This window comes from Mycteria americana, chromosome 2 (genome assembly GCF_035582795.1).
Source record: "Mycteria americana isolate JAX WOST 10 ecotype Jacksonville Zoo and Gardens chromosome 2, USCA_MyAme_1.0, whole genome shotgun sequence".
Lineage (NCBI taxonomy): Eukaryota > Metazoa > Chordata > Aves > Ciconiiformes > Ciconiidae > Mycteria > Mycteria americana.
Genome location: NC_134366.1, coordinates 75,282,783 through 75,306,228, shown reverse-complemented (window position 1 = coordinate 75,306,228; position 23,446 = coordinate 75,282,783). Strand labels below are relative to the sequence as shown.

The 23,446-nt window shown below is 39.4% G+C and overlaps 1 protein-coding gene across 2 annotated transcripts; it reads left to right on the top strand.

Moving 5' to 3' along the window:
* The first annotated feature begins 5,518 nt into the window (after positions 1–5,518).
* MCUR1 (mitochondrial calcium uniporter regulator 1) lies at positions 5,519–23,006 on the top strand. Of its 2 annotated transcripts, XM_075493785.1 has the most exons (9): positions 5,536–5,993; positions 6,845–6,958; positions 8,425–8,528; positions 11,307–11,408; positions 13,070–13,111; positions 15,447–15,518; positions 19,003–19,056; positions 20,169–20,283; positions 21,465–23,006. In XM_075493785.1, exons 1-9 carry the CDS (start codon positions 5,720–5,722, stop codon positions 21,518–21,520), a joined length of 933 nt encoding a protein of 310 aa, XP_075349900.1. In that variant the 5' UTR covers positions 5,536–5,719; the 3' UTR covers positions 21,521–23,006. The 2 variants fall into 2 exon arrangements, with proteins under 2 accessions (XP_075349901.1, XP_075349900.1); XM_075493786.1 differs by lacking the exons at positions 19,003–19,056; positions 20,169–20,283; positions 21,465–23,006 and adding an exon at positions 18,694–18,969 and having other exon boundaries at positions 5,519–5,993.
* Positions 23,007–23,446: the final 440 nt, after the last annotated feature.

Below are 23,446 nucleotides of genomic sequence, written 5' to 3'. Positions count from 1 at the left end.
AGCTCCCTCAGACATGCCCTTTATCACAAAGGAAGACTCTGCATAATTAATTCTCAACATAATGGTCCCACTTCCTAATTAATTTATTCATTCTCTTGTTGTATAACTGTTTCTCTATTTAACTGACTGACTTTGGTAATAGTTCTCTGCATAATTGATTCATGTTTCTGTTGATTCTTCCCATTTTTATTTAATACCAGAAATGATTTGCTGTATAACTGCTTCATTGCTTAACTCATTATCTACACAATTGCTTGGTATCATAATTGATTCACTGCTTAACTGTCGCACAGGATAATGAAGAGCAAGTAATGGCCATCCACTTTTCACCTCCATTTCCCTTCCCTACATCAGCTTCTTCCTTTCTTTACATGACAACCAGAAGCTTTCCTGATGCCTGTTTTACCCCCTCAGCCCACTTCAAAATGACACTGCTATCACCAGTCCCCTGGCCCTTATTCTGATACCTCCAGCACCCTTTAGTGTCCTTCCCCGTCCCACTCCCAGCTGCATCACACAGAGCCTGCCGAGCTTCAGCTCCGTATCTCTCGTATATTCACAATGCCGTCTCACTCCATTTTTTAAACCTTTATGCTCATCCTTTCTGTCCTCCTTTCACCACTTAGGTTCATGTCTGTCTCCTCCATGGACATTTTTGCCTACTGACTCTTGTAATCTTTCTTTTGCACATTTATGCCTGGAACACCCCCCCCACCCCCCCCGGTCTACTCCAGAAAGCCTTTACTCTGCCTCCACAACTTCTGCACTGCATACAATGCCTGCTATGCCAGAGGCCACTACAGCATTACTGTCCGTCATAAGATAGTGGTAAAACTTTAAAACTGCTGACAATGCACCCAGATTGCTTATGCATCCTCGCACATACAATCACGCTGCTCCTGATTCTAATTCTCTTCACAACATATTATGTCCTTCTTAAAAAGCACACGTAGGCTGGTGACTTTGTCTTGTATATTTGCACTGCCCTGCCTGAGATATCTGGGGAAAAATGTAAATAATGAATGCATTTCCAGAAAGTTAAACAGCCAACGTGCAACTATCCTTAGCTTCTTTCCTTCCAGTTGAGAGGACCCCAAAACTCCAATGTACTCCTCCCCTTTTCAGTTGCTTGGAAATTTGTTCCGAAATTCAGAAATACTGCTCCGAATCTTCCTTCGGTACAAGTCAGATCTCCAATAAGTGATTAAAAAGCAGCAAGGAATGTCCCGATGACAATCCCACTGCAGGACTCCTTTAGGAAAGAAGTAAGACCAGGATTGTGAGGAAATGAAAGTCTTGTTTGCAACTTACATGATTCCCTATGTGCAAAGATAAAGAGAAAATAGGTAACTCCTATGGACAACCTCCTCCCTTACTTCTGTCTTCCTGCATATAGCAATCAGGAGCAGCTGCTGCTGCTCTTCTGTGCCATGAGAATGATTCTTCCTGCCTTTATTTAGTCAAAGGTGGTGAATACATCAATATTTTGTATACAAGGTAATCCTTGCGTTGGCGGGAAGGGATATTGGTCCAAATTCTTCTCCGTTGTAAGGCACTCAGTTTTGATAGCTTTAAACACAGATCATAGTTATCTGTTCATTCTACAGGTAAAACATGTCTGATGAGAACACAGCAAGGTTTAATATTCTAATATAAATGCCATTTCTTATTGCTGTCAACCATAGCACTTGAATAAATATTATACCACCTTTCTTCAAGAAATCACAGTGGGGTTATTTCTGACAATTGAACCAGCTTCCACGGAGACATGTTCTGCTGGTGATTTCTGCAAGGAGCTTGGTGCATGACCCCATTTTAAGATCCCTGAAGTGGCTGTTTAGCAACTTAGGGGATCAGGTCAATTGGTTTAAACCTTGTCTGGGTCCTAAGACATTGGAGTGGCACTGACAGCCGGCACTATTAGCAGTTACTGCCACCTATGGGTAGCATCATTTTAGCTTTATTCCTCAGTGATTGTTTCTTCATTACAAATAATATACCTGTTCTCATACATAAACAAATATAATGGAAGAAATGACACAGCCATCATTGATTTCTCCACTAAAAAGAAAACAAAATAACAGAGGAAGGACTTCATCTACGCGTCCACCTGAAAAGAATGGGAGAAGATTTTGAACACTTCAAATGACCATCTGCCGTAGATGAGGAAAACAATGGCATCGCGTTATTTTCCTTCTTCAGTATGCTGGGTGCCTCCTTCGCTTTAAAACCACTCAGACACACTCATCCCTGATATAACAGCAACTGAAATGACTCAAAATGCACCTTATCATTTGCATTTTCATTTGAATGCTGTTATAGCCTTTTTTTTTAAATCCCTTCAAAGTGGGAGAGCATCCATGCACTGCTGACTCTCATTCTTTTCCAGCCTGGGAGTTTTTTAGCTTTTCCCATTTAGAATTAAGAGCAGTTTGGGGTATTCATCACCCCTGACACCTGTTAATCCCCCTCAACTCTATACAGTCACTGTGTTAAAACATTTGAAGTAAGTAACAGGACTATTCAATGCTGGTTTTTGGATTGCACCTGTGGTCCTTCTAGCTCATTAGTCTTTCTCTGACAGTGGCTAGTCCCAGATGCTTGAGGGGAAAGTAAAAAACCTCCATAGTGCAAAATTAATGCAACGGCACAGGAACCAGTCCCTTGCTATTATAGGTAACCGCATCGTAAAATCCCTTTCACAAGCCAGCCATATCCATCTAAAAATTGATTTCAGCTTTTGATCCCTCCCAATTCCTGTTGGGAAGCTTTTCACAAGGACTGTTCTGTTGAGTAAAAACCTTTTAATTTGCAATCTACATTTATTTATGGCCACTTTACACCAAATGTTCCTTTATCAGTAATATTCTTTCGCAGAAACAGCGGTTCTTTTTTCTTTCTCTGCCTATTTTTTACACTCCTATTTTGTTTACAGGTGGAAACAAGATCCCCTCTCAAGCTTTGTTTTGCTAAGCTAAACAAGCCCATCTCTTTTTAATCACCTGCAACGGAAAAGACTCTTCACTCCCCTTAATTATCCTGTTGACACTAGGTTGCCAGTTTGAATATGAATTCATCTTTCCTGTATTGGAGTGACCAGAACTGTAGTTTGTATTTGAAATGACATTACACTCAAGGGTCAATGCAACTTTCCATGTGAACCACTGAAAATACCCTAGTTGATACACCTAGGGTATCAACACCTATTGCTTCCTTGCAGCCATAGCATGTTGGTGGGTCAACGATACCTCTCAGAGCTCATTTTACCCTCCCTTTCAGTTTTCACCTAAAAGTACAGCACATATTGTTATTAGTCCTTATTTTGCACTTCGCATTACTTCGCCATTTCTGTTACCCCGGTTTTTAAGGTCATCCGCCACCTCTTAATCCTTCTCTGCAGATTTCACTGTTACAACCAAGGGGGTTATAACTCCCTAGATCAGTGAACGCTGTGTGAACGCAGGGACAAAGTTTTCAGGACGCTAAGCATGTAACCTTCAGCACTTGTTTCATTTATAGTCTCTCAGTAGGACCTAACGACTTCCATGGGGCAACGGATAGATTAAAGCCAAGCATTAAGCAACCTAGAATCATGAGATAGCAGAAAGTTGTTGGTCCTGTCCTCTCCTGGCTTGCGACTACACTGCTTATGCCTCTTTGTGCAGGAATTAGTCCCAGACGCCCAGTTAGCAAAACAGATAGCTCTGAAGCTGCTGCAGCCTACTGAAGCTGCCTCCAGAGCTCAGTGAATTTGCCTGATGGTTAGTATGTAACGATCTTCAACATGGAGAGGGTTGCATCAGGGGATCTGGAAGATGACACTGGAAAGGGGAAAAAATGAAGGAGTTGACCTCTGACACAAAGACAGAAAGTCGGTTGCGCCAGGAGATCTCTGCAGCTAGCGGCAGTGACTCTGCTTCCCTCAGAGAAGATTAAAATGGGCACTGATAGCCAGCATGTGCAGGTGTATTTGACCCTAAATGGGCTGACTCCAGTTGCAATTGCAGCCTCCATCTGTACCGCACTTCTTGCACACATTATCTGCCATCATAGCCAAGTGCAGAAATCAACTGCAAAATGCAAACTGGCAGATTATATAAAAGGAGATACTTCAGTAGTCACAATTTTGCCTTCCAATTGCTGTAGCAAGCGCAGGGCTTTGAAAGGGATCATTGAAGAAAGAGTATCAAAGAAAACACACTGCATCAATTTTTGAATCATCCGTAGATGAAAAGACGACTGCCTGCAGACTCACAAATGTCAGGAATTACTGCCGTGCTAATGCCAGGCAATGTGCATACAACAGCCGCGCAGATGCAATGCACATTAGGCAAGTTTCTGCTTTTACTTACAAGGAAAACAAACACAGCAGTGCGGGTGAGCCCACCGATGTCCCCGAACTCATACAGTGCAAGTGGTTCGGCAAACGGCTATTCATGTAGGATCGGTCTGCAAGTATAGTAGTATCTTTCTGATATACCGAAGTAACATTTATAGTTTATTTCATAATAACAGCAATGGCTGCTACCGTTCTGCTTTATCACCACAGCACCTGGAGGGAATTGCTGCTACAGATGCTGGCCTTGTGTACATGCGTTGTCTCAGCTGCAGTGACAAGCCGTGCTGATGTGGCACTGCTATGTGCCACAGTGGTTCACCTACCTTTGCATTTATACAGATACATCTGAATGATTCCATCTTCATACTGATTTACCGTAATTAGTGATTCTGGTAAGAAGAAGAAAAGATGCTGCATGCTTTTTGTGAGAGTGTATGCAACAGAAAAAGAGACTTGCTCTGAAGTAAGTGCTGCCTGGAGAAAATGACAGTGGGCTGAACCGAATTCTTCTCTTATTAACTCCCTAGAAATATTAAGTACATTTGTCTTAGAAACAGAGCAGGTAAGGAAAAAGTACACCCGTATTTTCGGCAGAACTGCAAGCACAGCAGACTTTACCCACTCTAATGGTTACAGCAAGTATTTAATGATTCAAGCTCAGACCCTTAGATCCACCGAGTTGCCTAATTCTGCAAATTACTTCTTTAATAACTTTGAAACCGCAGTATCACTACAGAATGACAGATCTGTCTGAAACGCCCTTTTTTTCTACCAAACCTCTATCTTAGCCCAGAACGAAGGAAAACGTTATTCAGGAAGGGGTCTGAGGTCGGACAGGAGGCAGCAGATCATGCCGGCCTGCAGCACCAGGACAACCCTCCCTCCCAAAATACTCTCTTTTTTCACTTAAATAAAGGACGGAAATAGCAGTGCCGCCGCTGCGCGACGCCTGGCAGAGCCCGTGCTCACGGCTAACTCCCGCACCCCAGGGCCGCGGCCCACGGGCGTCGGGGGGTGCCGGTGCCGCCGCAGCCCCCGGGAGGGCAAAGGAGGAGCGGGCAAGTCTCCACCTCCGCCGGGCCGGGCCGGGCCCGCCCCGCTCCTGCAGGCGCCGCCTCGCAGCCGGCCCGCCCGCGCCGCTCTTCTGGCCGCGGCCGCCGCGTGAGCCATAAAATCAACCGCCGCCGCTCACGGCGTCACCTGCGTATTTTGCCACGTGCCGGAGGCGGAAGTGAGATGCCGCCTGTAGCGGAAGCGAGGCGCCGGGGCGGCGCGTGCTCAGCAATGGCATCCCAGTAGCAGTCAGCGGCGGCGGCGGCGGTGGCAGCAGCGGTTTCCCTCCTTCCCCCTCTTCCGTCGTCGGGACCGGGTGGCGCGGCCATGGCCAGGGGTCAGGCGGCCGCGGCCACGGCTGTGAGCGGCGGGAGGAGGGCGCTGCTGCTGCTGCTGTGGCCGCGCGGCGCGGACGGCGCCCTCCCGCCCGCCGCCTCACGTGACGGCCGCGCGCCCTCCTCCCCCGCGCGCCGCTGCCTCGGCGACTGGCAGCGCCCGGCCGCGCCGCCGGCCTCCGGTGCGGCCGTTACCGGCAGCGCGGGGTGGGGAAGGCGCGTCGGCGCGACCGCCAGGGAGAGTCGCCGCCGCTGCGGGGAGCGGGGTGAGAGCTGGGAGGAGCAGGGTGTCGCGGAGGGAGGCGGGGCGGGGTGGGGTGGGTACCCGTGCCCCCGTCACCTCAGCCGCAGTGGCGTGGGCGTCCGGCGGCCTGCAAGGACCTGTCCTCGGCAGCTTTGTGACCTGGCCGTAGGGATAATTATTCGGACTAGGTTTCCCACCATCACCCCGAAGACTTAAATTCGTTACCCTTTACTGATCTTTAAGTAAGACAGCTAAGGCGTAGTCGTATTTTTTGCCCACCCAAGTGTTTTAAAATATAATGTCTTTGAGGACAGAGAGTTCTGCCTCCTGACAGTTTACCTCATGTTCCATCTTACATTCTTTCTTTCAGCTAGTCCATGCACTGGCATTAAATTTCCCTGAATGCATGATTTCTGTAATACTGATATTGGGGAATGTGTTAGTAATTCTAATAGCAATTTAGTGTCTAAGGGGAAACCAATGAAGGTTTGCTTCTTTAACAAGGAATGCAAAGGGCCTGTGGATTTAGTCCTCAAAGCTATGAAGTGCTCACAGCTTCCACGTTTTACGCTGATAACAGTAAAGGAACAATTTTAAGACCCTGACACTCGCCGGGATTTTTCTAGGACAGGATATTCTTGGAGAGCATCTCAGAAGTGCGGCAGTAGCATTGTGTTCTATTTTAAAGCCCTTGTGCCTAGAGCTTGTTAGTCACATACCTTTTCAGTTTCAAGCAAACCTCGATAACGCACAATCTAATATTTTGTCATAAATGAAAAATATTTGGTGTAGTAAGGAAACTCCTGGAAAGCAAACATGTTGATTAAATATTCGTTCTTAAAAATAAATTATGTTTTGTTTATCTTTTTTCAGATGTAAGCATCTCTGCATCATCATCTTTACAAAGCAAAGGGAATATTTCCATGTTGGGAAATAGGAAGCTTTTTTTTGACACTCATGCGCTGGTATGCCTCTTGGAAGAAAATGGTAATTTGCTAGAAACGGGTAGCTATTTTTAATGTAATTTCATGAGTGGTTTTCTAGTTTACAAAGTTTGTTACTTCTTGACATGTGATGTTACAGCTTCAGTTTTATGGATTTTTTTTTTTTTATGTACTGGGTAAGAACATGTAAGTTTTTTCTACTTCCAAAAGGCAACAGTGAGCTTATATAACTTTGATTAGAATAATTTATTATCCTATTGGTAATTTAAAATGCTGAAGAGAAATTAGATTTTAAGAATTGAAAGTAAAAAACAGTTTTCAAGGTAGGGGTTTACAATGTATTAATTGGATTCCTACATATTTACATTACAGCACCTTGAATATGCAACAATGTTTTATAATGGGATTGAATATGGGCATATGTGGAATGCAGGTTTTAAGATATAATGTAGAATACTATATAAAATATGGCTGCTCTTATGCTAAAACATAGATAAGGGAATAGATTATTTTGGATTCATGCTAATGTTGCTGAGGTGGGTAAGGTACCTTAAGGTGAAGTTCAGTACAGCTGAATTGACTTCTGACAGCTCAGGTCCCAGTCCATTTTCCCTGCCATGTGGCTCTCTTTCCATGTGCCAACCTAATTCTCAGAAAACTCTGCAGCTCTTTTGCTTGATTGGTATTCTGAGACGCTAGTTTAATGAGCTCACAGATCAGTTGCGTATGCACCAGGACACGTACAAAGTGGCAGGAAGAGGGATAGGAAAGAGGGAGAGGCGTATCTCTTCCTTTTGGTGGTGGCAAACTATTGTATCAGCTCAGCTACTGAAAGCGACTCATTCTCAGACCACGTATGTGCTTTCTAACACTTAACTGCTAGTTAGTTTGAAACAATCATGCTTTTGCAAGTGTTTCTTTTCACAATGGTTATATCTTGTTCATAACATTTTTACTCCTACATTTTGAAAGTGGAAAAGTTGAGAGTATTTCTAGGGATGATGTTTTACAATAGTTTCCAATATAATCAGTTTAAAAGGTTTTTAATAGGGACTCGGAGGCTGGTAGGCCTAAAATCAGAGCGGTTAGCTCTGTTTTCAGGTGTTGAGTTCTGCACATCTTCAGTGGTTCTGAAGATTTATAGTATACTGAAAGTAGGTATCTGCTTTTCAGGGTCAGAATTCTTGCTCATAGAAATAACCACATGTGATAGATGACATCCCATAATACTTCTAGAAAATTTCCAGCATTTATCCTGCTGATATTGTGAGAATGCTGTACTACAGAAGCAGCTATGCTATGTCACAGATGTAACTTTGGGGTGGAGGAACTTGGATATACTGACTGGTTGTGTTCTGTTGTTAGTGCTGGATCAAGAGGAGTATGTTTTATGATCTTTCATAACTGACATTCATTTTAACTTGGTGCTGAGTATTAGCAAGTGGCATTTCTGTAAATTGTCCAGATTTAGGTCTCTCTCTGAATGTTGTTGCATTTTGTTTTGCTTAGGGTTCACTACTCAGCAGTCGGAGGTCATTGTATCTGCATTAGTGAAAATTATGAACACCAACCTGGATATGATTTACAAGGACATGGTCACCAAAGTACAGCAGGTTAGCTCAAAGACAATGGTGGAGTTGAAGTAAATCAAAACCTAGTATGCCTGCTAATGACATATATGTTGCTATTTATTACTGTTAGACACTGTATTGTAAAAGTTTGAAGGTGAAGAACAAACATCCCTGTGTATTTACTGGCTAGTGAATTTTGTCTTGAGTTTATCAAATACTTATCAAAGTGTTGTGGTGGACCTTGAGATTTAGGTACTGTGAGTTGGTACGCAAACCACAGGTAGTTTTTTGGTTTCCACCTTATTGTAACATGAAATAGAATTACTGAGAAGGCTTTTGAACAAACATAGGAGGTATTCAGTGCATGGATTTGAATAGTTACAGCTGCTACATAGATTCTTTTGTAGACTTGTAACAAGGAAGTACAGACTCCCACAGTGATTTACCACCCTGTTATGTGGTACCTTTTTATTTATGTCTATGTCACAATGACATTTATATTGGATTAGAATTGAACTGAATTTCTTTTCTATATAATGTTTTTAGGGCATGATTGGTGTGGTTGTATACACTGGTAACATACAGGAACTTGTATAGTTGGATGCTGATACTGAAATCTATCTCCTTTTCCTTTGATGCATACATTGTTCATGGTATCTGCTAAACCTCCCTAGCGTATACATCTTGGTGTGAGGAAGTGAAGAAACCTTGCTAGGAAATAGACTGATAATGATGACTATCTACAGAGATCCTTCCTGGCTACCAGGAAATTGCATGCAACTGAACTGAATTGTTAGCTTTGACTTGTGAGGGAATTATTGTTGTAATGAATAATTGTGTCTGGAGGCAAGGCTTCTTGTTCTAATACTGGCTGTGATTTTTTTGGGGCCCTTTGTCAGGTCATACAAAGGTAGGTCCATGTAAGGAGCTGTACATGATTGGACATGACAGGATTGAATATTGCCACGTTGAGCTCTTAGGCATCTGGCTCTAGAAATGAAACTGAAATTCAGAGTAAGACATGATTCACTGCATGCGGAACTTGAGTATCTTTGAATGGGATTCATAATATCTGGTATGCTGGAATTCACTGGCACGTAAGTTAGTCAAATAGACAGCGCTGACAAGAAGCATAGCTGAAGTACAACCTCTTGGGCTGCTCTGTGAGGCTGGGATTCGTGGTCGCCTTCTGAACACAGGCTTTAACTTGTTTCATAGTAATAAGGCTGCTGTCTTGGAGAAAACAGCAGCTGCTGTCTCTGTAGTGTAATAGTCTTGGCAGTAGGGAATCTCATTAAGAAGCAGAATACCTGGATTTTGCGCCACCTTCCATCTAGGGAGGCTTCAGCTCATCTTTCCTGTCTCCTAGATTCCAGGCAAAGCAGACATGGGCAAGCTTCCTCCCCCTGTGCTGAACTTGTTCCACAGTCAATCAGAGAATTCAATGTTAAAGGGACCCTTTCTCCCATGGTTGGTTATATTTTACAATAAGCAGTCATTGCATCTCTGCCTCCTTCTATGCCCAGCTTTTTTTGAATGAAAGTAGACAGGTTTGCCTCTGTTGCTCCTGATGGTAGATGTTTTCTGAGACCGTCTGGTAGATTCCACCCTCAGGTGACTTCCTGTCATTAAGGTTGAAATGTGCAGGTTTGTATGGCATGCTAAGATAGAAGCAGCTCAGGAGGGGTGTATGCCATGAACTCTGGGCAACATAATAGAACCTGTAGTTTCTCATGCAAAAAGAGAATGATGAGTTGGAAGAGGATTTGGAAAGTTGTGAATGTAGCTATTACCTGTAGGCCCTAGTTGGGTATGTAAAAGATGAAATATTACACTGGTTAGATAAAGCCTTAGGGGAGAAAAATATATATATGTGTGTGTGTATATATGGAGATGAAGAACAGAAAGAATATGGAAGAGTCTGTTCTCTGTTTTACTGAGCTCAGTGAAGAGGGGAGAGAACAAAAGCAAGCTGGAGACATCAGGGAGTAAGAGAGGAGGTGTCCATGGCAGTACTCTTTCTGTCGACTTTTTGTAACGTCTAGTACACTGAGCCATTGTTTTCAGTGTTGTGGTCAGGTAGCCTGGTGAGGCATCTCCAGATGCCACTTAAACATATAACACTGTAAGTTAGAATAGCGTTTCCTGACAAAAGTGAAGTTAGAGTGCTGTGTCAGATTTGTAGGGTTCTTAGTCCAGGATCAAAAGCAAGGGACTACTTATTAGGGGGAGATCTTCAGAGAAGAAAATGCAGTCCCTGTTTGCATGTGTGGATAGTGTAGGATCTAGAACAGTGTCTACAGACTTTTCCATCCCCGAAAGTTGCAGAGAATTCTTGTTTGTCTTCTGTCTGCTCAGTATAACAGACTGAGAAGAGCGATCAAAAGTGTAAGTATAGTGTATGATTCTTAGTAGTGAAGCAGAGTGAGCCCCCTTGCAGGGGGAGGTAAAAAAGGAGGTAATTATAAAAGAGTATGGTTGCACTGAGGAGTTCTGGTCTGAAAGCCAGCTTTCCTCATTTAGCTCAGGGACACATCTTCTCTCTCTAATGCCTTTGCTAGCTTAAGAATTTGGAGACTTGGAAGAAACTATTTCCTAGGCTATTAATTGAATTATTCTGATCTGTGTTAGCACTGCTAATTTTGTCAAACATTACCAACGTTTGAGCTTATCTTGCTTTCTGAAACTCAGATAATCAATCTGAAATTGCTGAATTAAAAATTTCAGGGTACCAAAATAGCCTATCATATTTGTAGGCACAGATGGAAAAAAGCATCATAGTTATGATATGTTCTGAGGTTTTTCTTCCTTCTTTTAAAGGAAATTGCACTTCAGCAAGTAATGTCCCATATTGGTGGCGTGAAAAAGGACATGATTATCTTGGAAAAAAGTGAATTTTCAGCACTTCGTTCAGAAAATGAGGTAAAAATCGCTATCTTGGAAAGTGCTATTCTAGCACTTGCTTATTTTTTCTAATGAGATAAAAAAGCATCTTGTACCCAGGGGGGTGGCTCTGGGGCCAGTATGGTTTAACACCTTAATTAATGACCTTGTTGATGGGGCAGAGTGCACCCTCAGCAAGTCTGCAGATGATAGATAGCTGTGAGCAGTGGCCCATACACCAAGCAGTTGTGCTGCCATTCAGGGGGACATCAACAAGCTGGGGAGATGGGATGAGGGGAATCTCATGAAGTTGAACAAATGGAAATGTCAAGGCCTGCCCCTGGGGAGGAGTAGCCCCATGCACCAGCACAGGCTGTGGCTGACCAGCTGGAAAGCAGCTTTGCAGAAGAGGCCCTGGGAGTCCTGGTGGCCACCAAGTTGACCATGAGCCAGCAATGAGCCCTTCTGGCAAAGAAGGCCGACAACCTCCTGGGCTGTGTTAGGAGGGCTGCCAGTGGGTCAAGGGAGGTGATCCTTCCCCTCTGCCTGGCACTGGTGGGACTTCATCTGGAGTGCTGGGTCCAGTTCTGGGCTCCCCAGTGCAAGGGAGATGTGTACATTCTGGACAGAGTCCAACAAACAGTCACAAAGATCAGTAAGGGACTGGAGCATCTGACATATGAGGAAAGACTGCAAGAGCTGAGACTGTTTAACCTGGCAAAGAGAAGGCTCAGTGGGGATCTCGTCAACATATACGAATATTTGAAGGGAGGGTATAAAGAAGACAGAGATAGGCTCTTTCTGGTGTTGTCCTGTGACAGAACAATAGGTAATTGGCACAGACCAACATGTGGGAAATTCTATTTAGACATAAGAAAACCCTTTTTACTGTAAGGATGGTAGAACACTGGAATAGGATACCCAGAGAGGCTGTGGAGTCCCTATCCTGGAGATACTCAAAACCTGACTGGACATGGCCCTGAGCAACCTGCTCTAGTTGCCCCTGCTTTGAGCAGGGGATTGGACTGGATGATCTCCAGAAAGAGTTAATAGACAATGCTACAGCTATACCTATTTCATGTATCTTTTGAAAGAGGTAAAGTAATAGAATAATTTGAGTTAAAGGACCTCTAGAGAACATTAGGTAGTTGCAGACTGCAGTATCATTGCCATTTAGCCATCTCTTCTTAAAGCTGAACAAACCCAGCGCGCTCTCCTCCTCGCCCCCCACCCCCAACATAGTATGCTCCAGTCCCCTATCATCTTCATGGCCCTCCACTGGACTTGCTGTATGTCAACATCTGTCTTTCATCAGGGAGCCTAAAGTTGGACACAGCACTCCCAGTGCAGGCTCACAAGGGCTAAATATGGGGAAATAATCACTTCCCTACTCCTGTTGGGTTTGTTCTTGCTCATACTGTCCTATGCATTTGGCCACCTTTACTGCTGTGGGACGCTGCTAGCTACTGTCTTGTGCTGTTGTTTAGAAATGCACAGCACTGAGTAAACGTGCATATGCGTACACATGCATGTATCTATACACATACTGGGGACATAGAGTTTAACCACACTCGTTTTGCCTTCCTTTTCACATTACGGATTATAGTCATTGTTACTGATCATGCAAATTCATTAGTATTTCTAGATTATGTGTTTTTATATACAGTAATAATATGCACAATTTTTTTCTACTCTCCCAGAAAATAAAACTTGAACTCCAGCAGATAAAGAAGCAAGTCATGGTAAGATACCATACCAGTATAGTTAAGAATTAACACCTGTCTAGTTTGCTTTAAATAAAAAATAATTGTTGCTTTCAAGATTTTATTTTAAAAGCTATGCTTAATTGTTGTGATATATAGGATACTGAAACTGCAGTTGATGGTACACTGTGGACTGCAGCAAAACCAATTTCATGCATACTTCATTTATGGTGACAGAGAACTGTGGATGGTACAAGAGGTGAAGAAAAATTTAACTGAAGATTTTTGGGGTTTTTTTACTTGCATGTCCTTAATTTAGATTAGAAGGTGGCTAACTGCCATGTCATGGTTAAGGCTGAGTCAAGTTCTGCATTTAGGGCTGCCTGTTACATGTAAAGACACAACATACTTTCAAAATTACAGCACTTTCTAATTGGTTTGGGGTTGGGGAGGGGCGGGGGCGTTGTGTGGTGTTTAGTTTTTGTTTGGTTTTTTTGTTTGTTTGGGGTTTTTTGTCTGAAGACATATCTGTTAGCTGTCCAGAATTTAAAATAGCTTTTAAATGGCTTCTTTAGGCCACTAAGTTTGGGACCATTATGTTTGGTCCCATTTGTTTGGGAGCAAATGACCTTTGCAAGAAAACAGACTCTCTGGAGAAAACTTACTCTGTTAATTATCATACAGATTCTTATTCTTATCAGGTTTAAGCATCAGTGCTGTGTTTCTGTTCTTTATGGTTTGCCCGTCTTGAATAGCACTCCAAACGCCCTTCTACCATCAAAAATAAGATTGTCTCAAAATCTATTTTTTCAATGAGTGTGGAGTCATAAGCAGCCTTTAAACAGAAACAAATGTTCTTGCAAGACCGATTAAGATTGCAAACTGGGAAACAGTAACTGTTTTTAGGGAGTATGGTCATCTGACTTGAGAACTGCTGTTTCTTGCTGTGATGTCCTTCTTAGCTGGAAGGATGGAACATTCTTCTTTCCCTAGGATTCGTCCATGAAACTGGCAGAATATTGGACTTGTTGAGCTAGCTGAGAATGTGGCCAAACAGCCTAGTGCCTCCTTGCCATTGCTTTCCTATTCTCTTCAATTTCTTTTTGCACTGTCATCTCCAAAAGGAGAACATAAATTTCTCAAGGCTGATCCTGCATGTTTTATATTATGTTATGAAATGCTTAATGCATCTGGGTTTTCAGAATACCATTTTAAAATACATTTGGCATATAATTTTTGAATTGTAACTTATTTTATGGTTTTGCATATAAATGAATTAGTGTAATCCACTGGTAGAGCATCAAGGATCTGAGTCATCTTTTCTTAAAAACTAGATGTCTTTACATTTTACTTTTAACTGTAAATATAAAATAACTTGCCCTTGTGAAAATTATGTTTGCTCATACTTGTTCCTCTAAAAGACAAGAAGACAATGTTGTAAAAGTTTAAGAAAAATTTATTTCTAATTTTTTGATTCCTTAAACTGTAAAGTATTATGTTGTAATGAGATCTAATTATAAACCAATTGAAGTTCAAAAATTCAGACATGGAAACTAAGTCTAATTATTGTTCATACTAACTTAATGAACTCTTGACTAGTTGACATTGGCCTACTTGAGAGATGCTTACTTGTTTTTAATAGTAGAATCTCCCAGAACATCAGCAATCTTTTGCTTCTCCCACACGTTCATCTGATCAGCAGTTTGCCTCATGACAAACTGTCAGCTGGCTGGAATTCCTGCCAGGAGGTTGCATTAAAATGGCAGCTGTCACTGAGAAAAGCAGGAATCACTTACAGCAATTGATGAAGTAAAATGCAAGTGTACAACTTACGGTAGTTTTAAAAAGTTGTTTAAAAATATAATAAACGTTTCCTGACTTCTAAAATGTCTGTAGCTTTTTCTGAAAGCCCTAGATGTAGTCTTTAGAAACACCTTTTCTTTTATTTTGGAAGGTTGGAAACTGCTTTTAAAGTTATTTTGAGCATCAAGATTGCTTCATGGAGGAAGTCCAACTTACATGTGTACCTAGGCATGGATTTCTAGAAATTGGAGAGAGTTATGGGATATATGAAACATTCCCAGCATTTATAGAAGGATGTGCTCTCAATTAACTGCTGTTCTCAGTGTTCTGGTTTTAAAAGCAATTGTTAGTTTTTGATTCTGAGATCCAGTTCATACTATAGAACATGAGTATTTCCCGGGGGAAGAATAGGAATACTTATACTTTTGAAAATTATGTACATTAATTGGAGAGAAGCTTGGTTCCTGAAATATGTTAAAAAAAAAAAAGGCACAATATATTTGTCTAATTTTTTCTGCGTACGATTAAATAGAAAATCTTGCTTGCTGCTTTATCAATTTTTTCCCATTAGGATGAAATTACCAAAGTTCGTGCAGATAACAAGTTAAACCTAAACCTAGAGAAGAGCAGAGTAAAAGAATTGGTAAGTTTTGATTATTTTCTTCTAGAAATGTCTAAACAGTGACTAATCTCCAAATTTTGGGTAAGAGCATCTTACCCAAAGAGCATTTTCATATTAATCTATAGTATCATTCAGCTTCAGGATGGTATTAATCCAAGTTACTCCTTATGCTCCTATAGTACAAGGTGCCATGTTTGGTTTTGTATGTCTGTCTATTTTGTTTTAATATCAGGATTAACACATTACACTTTATATACAGTAGATATTTAATCTAAATATGCTGACTAGCTCCCTAGAGGTTTTCTGTGTTATTAGTATATCTCTGTCTATTTTCACACTTAAGTTTACACATCTCATTAAATTTATCATCACCAAACGTGTTTCATTTCCCTATAGCTAGAGAATTTGTAGGGTAGCTAGTTTGTCGGAAATACCTATTGTGAAAATAGTTGTAATTTATTTTTATTTTAATTGTAACTGATACTGGTTCAGATTGTTTTGAACTTTGAAATATCTGGTAGAACTGTACTGATGTGATCTTAAATTAGAATAATGTAGATAAAGAATTAGAAGGTTAATAAGTTTTTGCATTACATGTAGCACTCTAAATAGAGTTCTGTTCCCATAGATCTTTTTTGAATAGCTTTTAGGATCTCAAAGAAATTGCATCTTCTAAATTCAAAGATCTTTTAAGGACATTTTTCTTTTAATTTTATTTCTTATTCAGTCCTTTTTCACAGGTGTGTAATGAAGACTTAATATTTATCTCCAATCTAGGCAATAAGGACTGTTCAAGTAGATATCATTTATCTTCTTTGTTTGCCCCTTTAAGTTTTTCCACAATGATTAGTTTAGGTAACAGCTGTGTCAGTAATTTAGTATAATGACTAACAGTCTCTTATCCCATGGTAGATGCTTGAATAAAGTACAATTTTTGAGTAGGTAGAATTCTTGTTTAAAGGTTAATACTTTATGCTAATGTTTTAAAAAAGCATCATATGAAATGTATTAACTGTAGATCATAAGCTTTGCAATACTTTGGGCTTACAAAACCTATTTAAAACCACTTCACCAGTGATAAATTGGGCACTAGTGTTTGCTTGTATATTTATGTAGGATCCTGGAATCTGAGTCTATTGCTCAGAACACTAGGTTATTTTGACTGCCTCCCAGGAAAAGCAAACTGTGCATGTCAACTTTCTCTTAAGAAAGTTGACTAACTTTGTGGTCTGTTGTGCAACTATAATTTCATAGTTTCTATGAAAATTTCTCTCTTCTTTTTTTTCCTCCCCCCACTCCCCCACTTTAATTGCCAGCTCTGCCATGCGTAAACAGAAAAGGAAAAAGGCAGGTTGTAGCATATATGCTGAGTTGGGGGCGAGATGTAATCCAGTATTTTTCTATAGTAGGCAGAGCATCATTATCATATTTACTTGGATTATAATGTGATTTAGGACTGAATATCTAGCTTTCTCAGAATAAAACTCAGGATAATTGAAGGTTACTGTGCATTCTTACTAAGTTACTATTCAGAAGAAAAATGTCCTAAGTTCAAATTGATTTAACTTGAAGCACTAAGTAAAATGTTCTTATCCTTCAGTTTTGCTTGGAATAAGTACTGAAGGATATTTCCTTAATTTGTCAACACTGATGTGGGCAGTCTTTAATGTTTCAAACTCTAAAAGCTTTATCTTTTAATTAGTTCATTCAACTTTACATTTCTTGGAGAATCCTACATTGCTTAATACACATCTGTTTATGCTGTGATTTATATCTGCTGATACAGATGTGATTTAAAAACTTGAAGTATGGTACAAAATTCCATATATATTCATGTGTTCATGCATCACAGTGCCTCTAAGCTTGCTGTTAAAAATCTCAAGTTGCATCTGACAAAACTGAATTTTCTCTGCACTGTGAAAAACATGGATTTAAGGGGAAATCTACCTGTTGAATTTCAGGGAGGGGGTTTAACCTTATTTTTCCTCCTTTTTTTATGCACTAGTGGTGTTACAAATGTGTGGTGATGCCTTGCAGTAAAAGGGTGTATTTCACTGTCTTAAACCGAAGTTTAAAATCCTTGGGTCTGACCTAGAGAGTTCTAGCCACAAAGCAAAACTTTAACAAATGCAAACATCAAGAAAGAAGCTTGTAGAATAGAAATTATTTAGAAAATGTGTATTTGGCTAACAGCATCTATTTAAAGTAAAACAGATGAACTATTTCAATCCATAAAATTGTTTATTTTAAATGTCCTGGTTCTTTTGATAGTGATGATCAGTTTATTAATGTAAGGTCCAATTCTTATGTGAAATTTCACCTCAAACATACTTTTAATTAGATTCTTTTATAAATATTCTGCCATCTTACCACTTTCAAAAATGTATATTTATGTAAAATGTCTTAATTTCTTTTCTGTCCCTCTCTTCATTTTGCAGAATCTAGTGACTGTTTCATTAATTGTAGACATGCTGTTATTTGTCTTTAGACAAACTTCATCTTAACTTCATCTTTAGATCAGTCAAAAGTCCAAATAGAGCTCTAGATCTTTAGGGAGGGTTTGTCAATGCTGAGTCATTTATGTAGATGAATATTAAAGTGGAATAAGATTCCAGGATAGAGGAAAAGTAAAGCAACTTTCCACATGGGAATGTCAACAGATGAGGTTATTCCTATGTAATTGAGGATTCTGAGATGGGTGCCTGATGACCTTAATACTCTGCTCTATAGACTGGCAGTTTAGTAGCTGTCTATGAATAATTGACTTGCTCCAGTAGTGGGACAGGAACCATTATAGATGTCGAGTAAATCATGCCTGTTCATGAGTCAGAAAGGTAACCTGCCTTAAAGGTATGCTTCTTCAATTTGGATTTAACTTGCCTTGAACCCAAATAGCTATAACTTGAACATAAGCCGCAATTTCTGATGTTCCACAAATGAATGGCTTAACATGAGATACAAATGTTCTGTATTTAACAAATATATCATGAAATGACGGTCAGAACAATACAAATGGTGAGCGCATGCAATGCTGGCTAAACATTTATTTGATAGCTGAGTTTGATACGATGTTTTAAAACTGTACTCCCCTTCCTGAAGAAAGTAGATGGTTCAGTCTTAATTGTGCTTGTATGCTCGATGGATTAGTTAACTGTTCCAGAGTTACTGTTTAGAATCATAGGTCTTTGTTTTTCAGAAATGCAAATCTGCCAACCTTTCTTCCAGCTGCTCATTAATATACACAGCTTTTGCAGAAGATGAGTATCTGATGGACTTCTTGTGCTTTACAGTTCAGAGGTGTGGATGAACACCTGTCTAAATTGTGCTTTTCCGAAGGACAGCAATTACCTTACAATACTGTCTCCCAAGTGTTGTCAGACAGTAATCTTGTCCAGATTCAGTGTTCTACAGAATTTGGAAACAAAGAAATATGCTTTGGGGGGTGGTGGGGGGAGTTTAATTACAATATCATGTTTATCTTTTTTTTTTTCCTCCCCCCCTCTAGTACTCACTTAATGAAAGAAAACTACTTGAAATGAGGACAGAAATAGTGGAATTGGTAAGAACTTTGTAGCTGATTATTACACAGCAGATCTTTTTGTACTTGTGTTATAGACCTGGTCTTCTTTTTGGAGTTGTTCATGTCTTCAGGCAATTTAATGTATAAAATGTCACTGTGCTTTATTTCCTTGTGTATTTTCATAGCGGTACAGGTGACTGGAGTGTCTACAGAACGAAAAGGCTTTCATATATATTATAAGACCCTCTGCATGTATATATAAACTGTTCAGTGGTCACTTTGTTTTGAAACTTCATGCGTGTAGTATTTTCTCTAGACAGAATTCTACTCTTAATGTTAGTTTTGTGAAATTAATTCCCACCCCACCCCACCTCCCTTCAGTGAGACTGAAACACATTACTAGGTTGATTTGGCTTCATTTTAGAGGAGGTTTTTACCAAGCACTTCTTTTTGTTTCCTTTCTGTAGTATAGGGAATTATCCCTAAGAAGATGTGTAGCAGTAAATCCTTAGCTGATTCACAATCTTTCAGTAGTGCTGATTTGACAATATCAGCAACTTGGCAGCTGTTGTTCTCATTGTATAAGTTTGATCTTTCAGTCTTTTCTGAGTAATAATTCTATCCCTTTTTTTTACAAAAGTCCTGTCTTCTGTCATAATCAGATTCTGAACTTGTCTGTAGCTGTTTTTGTGGTGGAATTCATTACAAGATGAAGACATGTTTTTTTACATCAGAAGACCAATTCTCTGTTTTTCTAATGATCTATAAACCTTTATGTGCTGGTATGTTTTTGTCACAAGAGGCTCTTAGACTTCTCAATAGCTCTTATAATTGAGCAGTGACTTTAATATCGCTGGGCCAAATGACAGATTGAAGTTAAAGTTTATGCTACTTAGATTGACATAAGAAGGCATCCAGTTCTGCCACTTTCTAGATTACATATTAAGGAACATGTAATCATATAAATTTCCCAAGTTCAGCAAATTATTCAATTTCTTGGATATCATCAGCTAGGAAGGAACTTGTTCTCTTTGAATGCAAATTAACATACATTTAAGGAGAACCAAAAGTACAACTTGAAGACATGGGTTAAATTTCTAAATAAACTAGAAACTGTTCAAATTGCATCATTTCATTGCATTGTTTTTTAGCATGCGCAACAAGATCGAGCTCTGACCCAAACAGACAGAAAAATAGACACAGAAGTTGCAGATCTTAAAACAATGCTCGAATCGCACAAACTTGATAATATTAAATACTTAGCAGGTAAGGAATCTGATGGTTGTCTCTGATAGTGAAACTTAAACATTGTTAAATGTTTGGCAAACTCTCGATTGACTGTATTCATAAAAGCCTTGATTAAAAAAAAAATACTTGAAATAGTGTCAGTCAAGATTAGCAGCCTTATTTGGGTACTTAACCCAGACAAAGTTTCCTATGATTTGCAACTTTATTTTGCATGGGCTATGGCTGTATTACTTTTTGTTTTTTTCCCTGCTTTATACTGTAATAATAATGTGTATGAGAAATCTAAAACACTGCCTGTTAACAAGAGCCAAAAAGTTCTTATATGCCTGACTTAATTTATAAAAGCAGCCTGCTGCATGCATTTCTAGGATTTCTTCATCTGTCTGATGGAGCTCTATATGCAAAATGGAGTATTTCAGCTTTGACTGTTCAGCACCACATATTCTTTAAACTTTGATTTTTCAGGCATGTGCATTAGAAAAATACTGTATGTGTGTGCCTACTTTATTGCCCTAGGTAACTAATATTTTGACATTTTTCTACTGAGTGTGCAGTGCTATTAAATGAGCAGGTTTGCAGTAAAAAATTATTCTTATTATTTAGATTTTCTGATTATTCTTTCACAATGGATTTTGTCACAAGTACAGTCACGTTTATTCATAGTACTGTACTTCAGGCATAAAATAATTTGGATTGTGTTTGAAGTGCTTCTGTTGCAAATGATGGCAAAAATTTTTGTGTGTATATCTAGAAACCAAAAGTTGGATTTCCTTTAAATAGAAATTTTAAAAATTGCAAACTGATAAGCCTAATTAAAGTAGCTTTCATTTATTTGTTTGCTGAATACTTTACTGTAATTTAATGATCCTGTTATTCATTTCCTCACTTTACAACTGTAACTTGCCATATTGTTATTTTTTGGAACGGTAAGCAACTAAGGGTTTCTTTCAGCCTTTTGATAGTTTTCCAGCCTGGTTTTCCTGCATTCTTTTTTCCTTTCTTCTTATTTGTCATTTTTGTGCTCCTCCACCTTGCAATTGTTTGTTGTAAATTAAAAACCTTATTTTCTTACATGGGGAAGGGGTGGTGGTTACACTTTTAGTATTGTAGTAAAATGTGTACATAGCTTTCTGAAGAAATGTTCCGAGAGCTAATGATTTATTGTCTCCATTTTTCTCCCCATTTTTATTTTCTTTCAGGTTCAGTATTTACATGCCTTACTGTAGCACTGGGATTTTATCGTTTATGGATATAATAAAACATCAATTTAATGGGACTTCTACTGTCTTGGTTTCTGAAAAAAAGAATTTTTATCTTTGCCTGGACTTTAACCAAGTCTTGACTGTTTTATTTATTTTTTTTTTGTGAAGCAGACTGTATTGAGAATGTAACCAAAGATGTGCCTAGAAACAAACTGTACACATATCGTGCATATTTTGAAACTTACCTCTGATGAAAGCATGGTATACGCATTTCTGCCATTTCCCTCCATTCTGAACTGCAGTACACCTTGCTGCTACAGAGTGTCATATAAGCAAAGACTGGCATTCATACCAATCATACGGGGCTGCATGCTGTAGAGAAGAATCTATGGAATTATGTTCTGTTGCCTATTCAGACATGCTTGCTGGAGTCAGTTGCATGTATCAGACTGAAGTCTTGATTATTAATGTAAAACTGAAACTATACATTTTGTGGCTTGGAGACACTCTTTTATAAGTAGAATTTGTGTTAACTGAATCATGCTTAATTCCCTCCTTCTAACACTTGTTCATACAGTTACTATGATCAAATATTTGTTTTGCTATTTTTATAACATTACAGTTATCAGCTTGTTTTCCAGATGGCCGTCCAATCAGTCATGTCTCATGAAAGAGTACTGTGTAATGATAGCAGTGTTTGCTGCTAGTTTGGTTTGTAATACATTTGTAGAGATTTTTGTGACTAACTTGCCTTTGGTACATATAAGTATCAAATACTCATTCCATATGCTGTTAACTTTACTGCTGTTAACTTTACCACTGTAACTGGAAGTTTGAAATGCAGTAAAATACACTAGTTGTGTTAATTTATGGTTAAGTGATACAAAGTGTCTCTGGTGCTGCCTTCTTGATGGAAGGGAATTGATGCTTCCAGAAAGGAAAGAGATTTTAAATGGTGGTTGTGAAGCAGTGTCTTGGGCGAGGGAACTGCAATACTGACAGTCTTCTGGGCTTTTTGTTGTTTTACTTTAAAAAAAAAAAAAATAATCCTGTTGGTTCTTCAAATGTGGAACTTTGGTAGCGATTATAATAATGAAAGCAGTATAATGGAGATCTGCAGGGATGTTCAATCCAGTTTGGAACAAGCCGATGTGAACTAGTAAGTGCAACTGAAAACAATGAAGGAAGGTGTCCAGTGTATCCAGATAGCTATCATTCTTCCACTGATGAAATGGCTGCTTTAGTAGCAGAGCTGCCATTTGTGTTCCTTCAGTTAAGGGAAATTTCCCTTTCTTGCTTTCTCTTAGGAAGAGAGAACAATCTATGCACTGGTAATAAATGCTGTTAGAGCACAATCATGGCTTTGCTTAATGAAAGTAAAGCTGTTTAGCTACTCTATGCCTGTACTGTAATAACCATTTAACTTTTTTGGTGGTTGGGAGTGCCAACTTTGATCATGTGCAAGTGCAGAGGAAGAGATGCATACTTGTAACAATACTATACTGGCCTGAAATAAAGAATTTTGAGTATTTCATAGAATATACTGAGTTTTCATTATAAATGCAACTTTTTAATTTGAATTTAATCTCTTTGTTTGAAGGTAAGTCACTGCTAATAGGGCTTTTTTTTAAGTTAAGAATTAGTGAAGTTGACAGCCCCTCTAACCCACTGAAGAGGAAAGAACAGTCAATAATGTAAGGAAAACTATTATTGCAGAATAACTTAATAGCCTCTCTAAATTGAGTGAATCTATATTCAAGATCTTCGTTTTTTGTTTTAAAAAAACCACCTTTTTTGTACTAACTTACAGGACTTGACACTTTCTCAAATTAGACAAGCAATAATTTAATGTTTGGAATGACTTCAGTGTTGGTTCCTATCTTCCCAGGACAGATGATTCTATATATGTCTATGTAATCAGTACATCTTTGTCTGTATGTCTGAGCATTTGATAAATAGTTGCTAAAATAATTATTTAG

What these genes read in the sequence shown, in the direction of transcription:
- MCUR1 (XM_075493785.1), top strand. Translation starts at nt 5,720, where the DNA reads ATGGCCAGGGGTCAGGCGGCCGCGGCCACGGCTGTGAGCGGCGGGAGG. An exon ending in ATGCCTCTTGGAAGAAAATG is followed by an intron (nt 6,959 to 8,424) that starts GTAATTTGCTAG and finishes TGTTTTGCTTAG; the next exon opens with GGTTCACTACTCAGCAGTCG. An exon ending in GGACAGAAATAGTGGAATTG is followed by an intron (nt 19,057 to 20,168) that starts GTAAGAACTTTG and finishes ATTGTTTTTTAG; the next exon opens with CATGCGCAACAAGATCGAGC.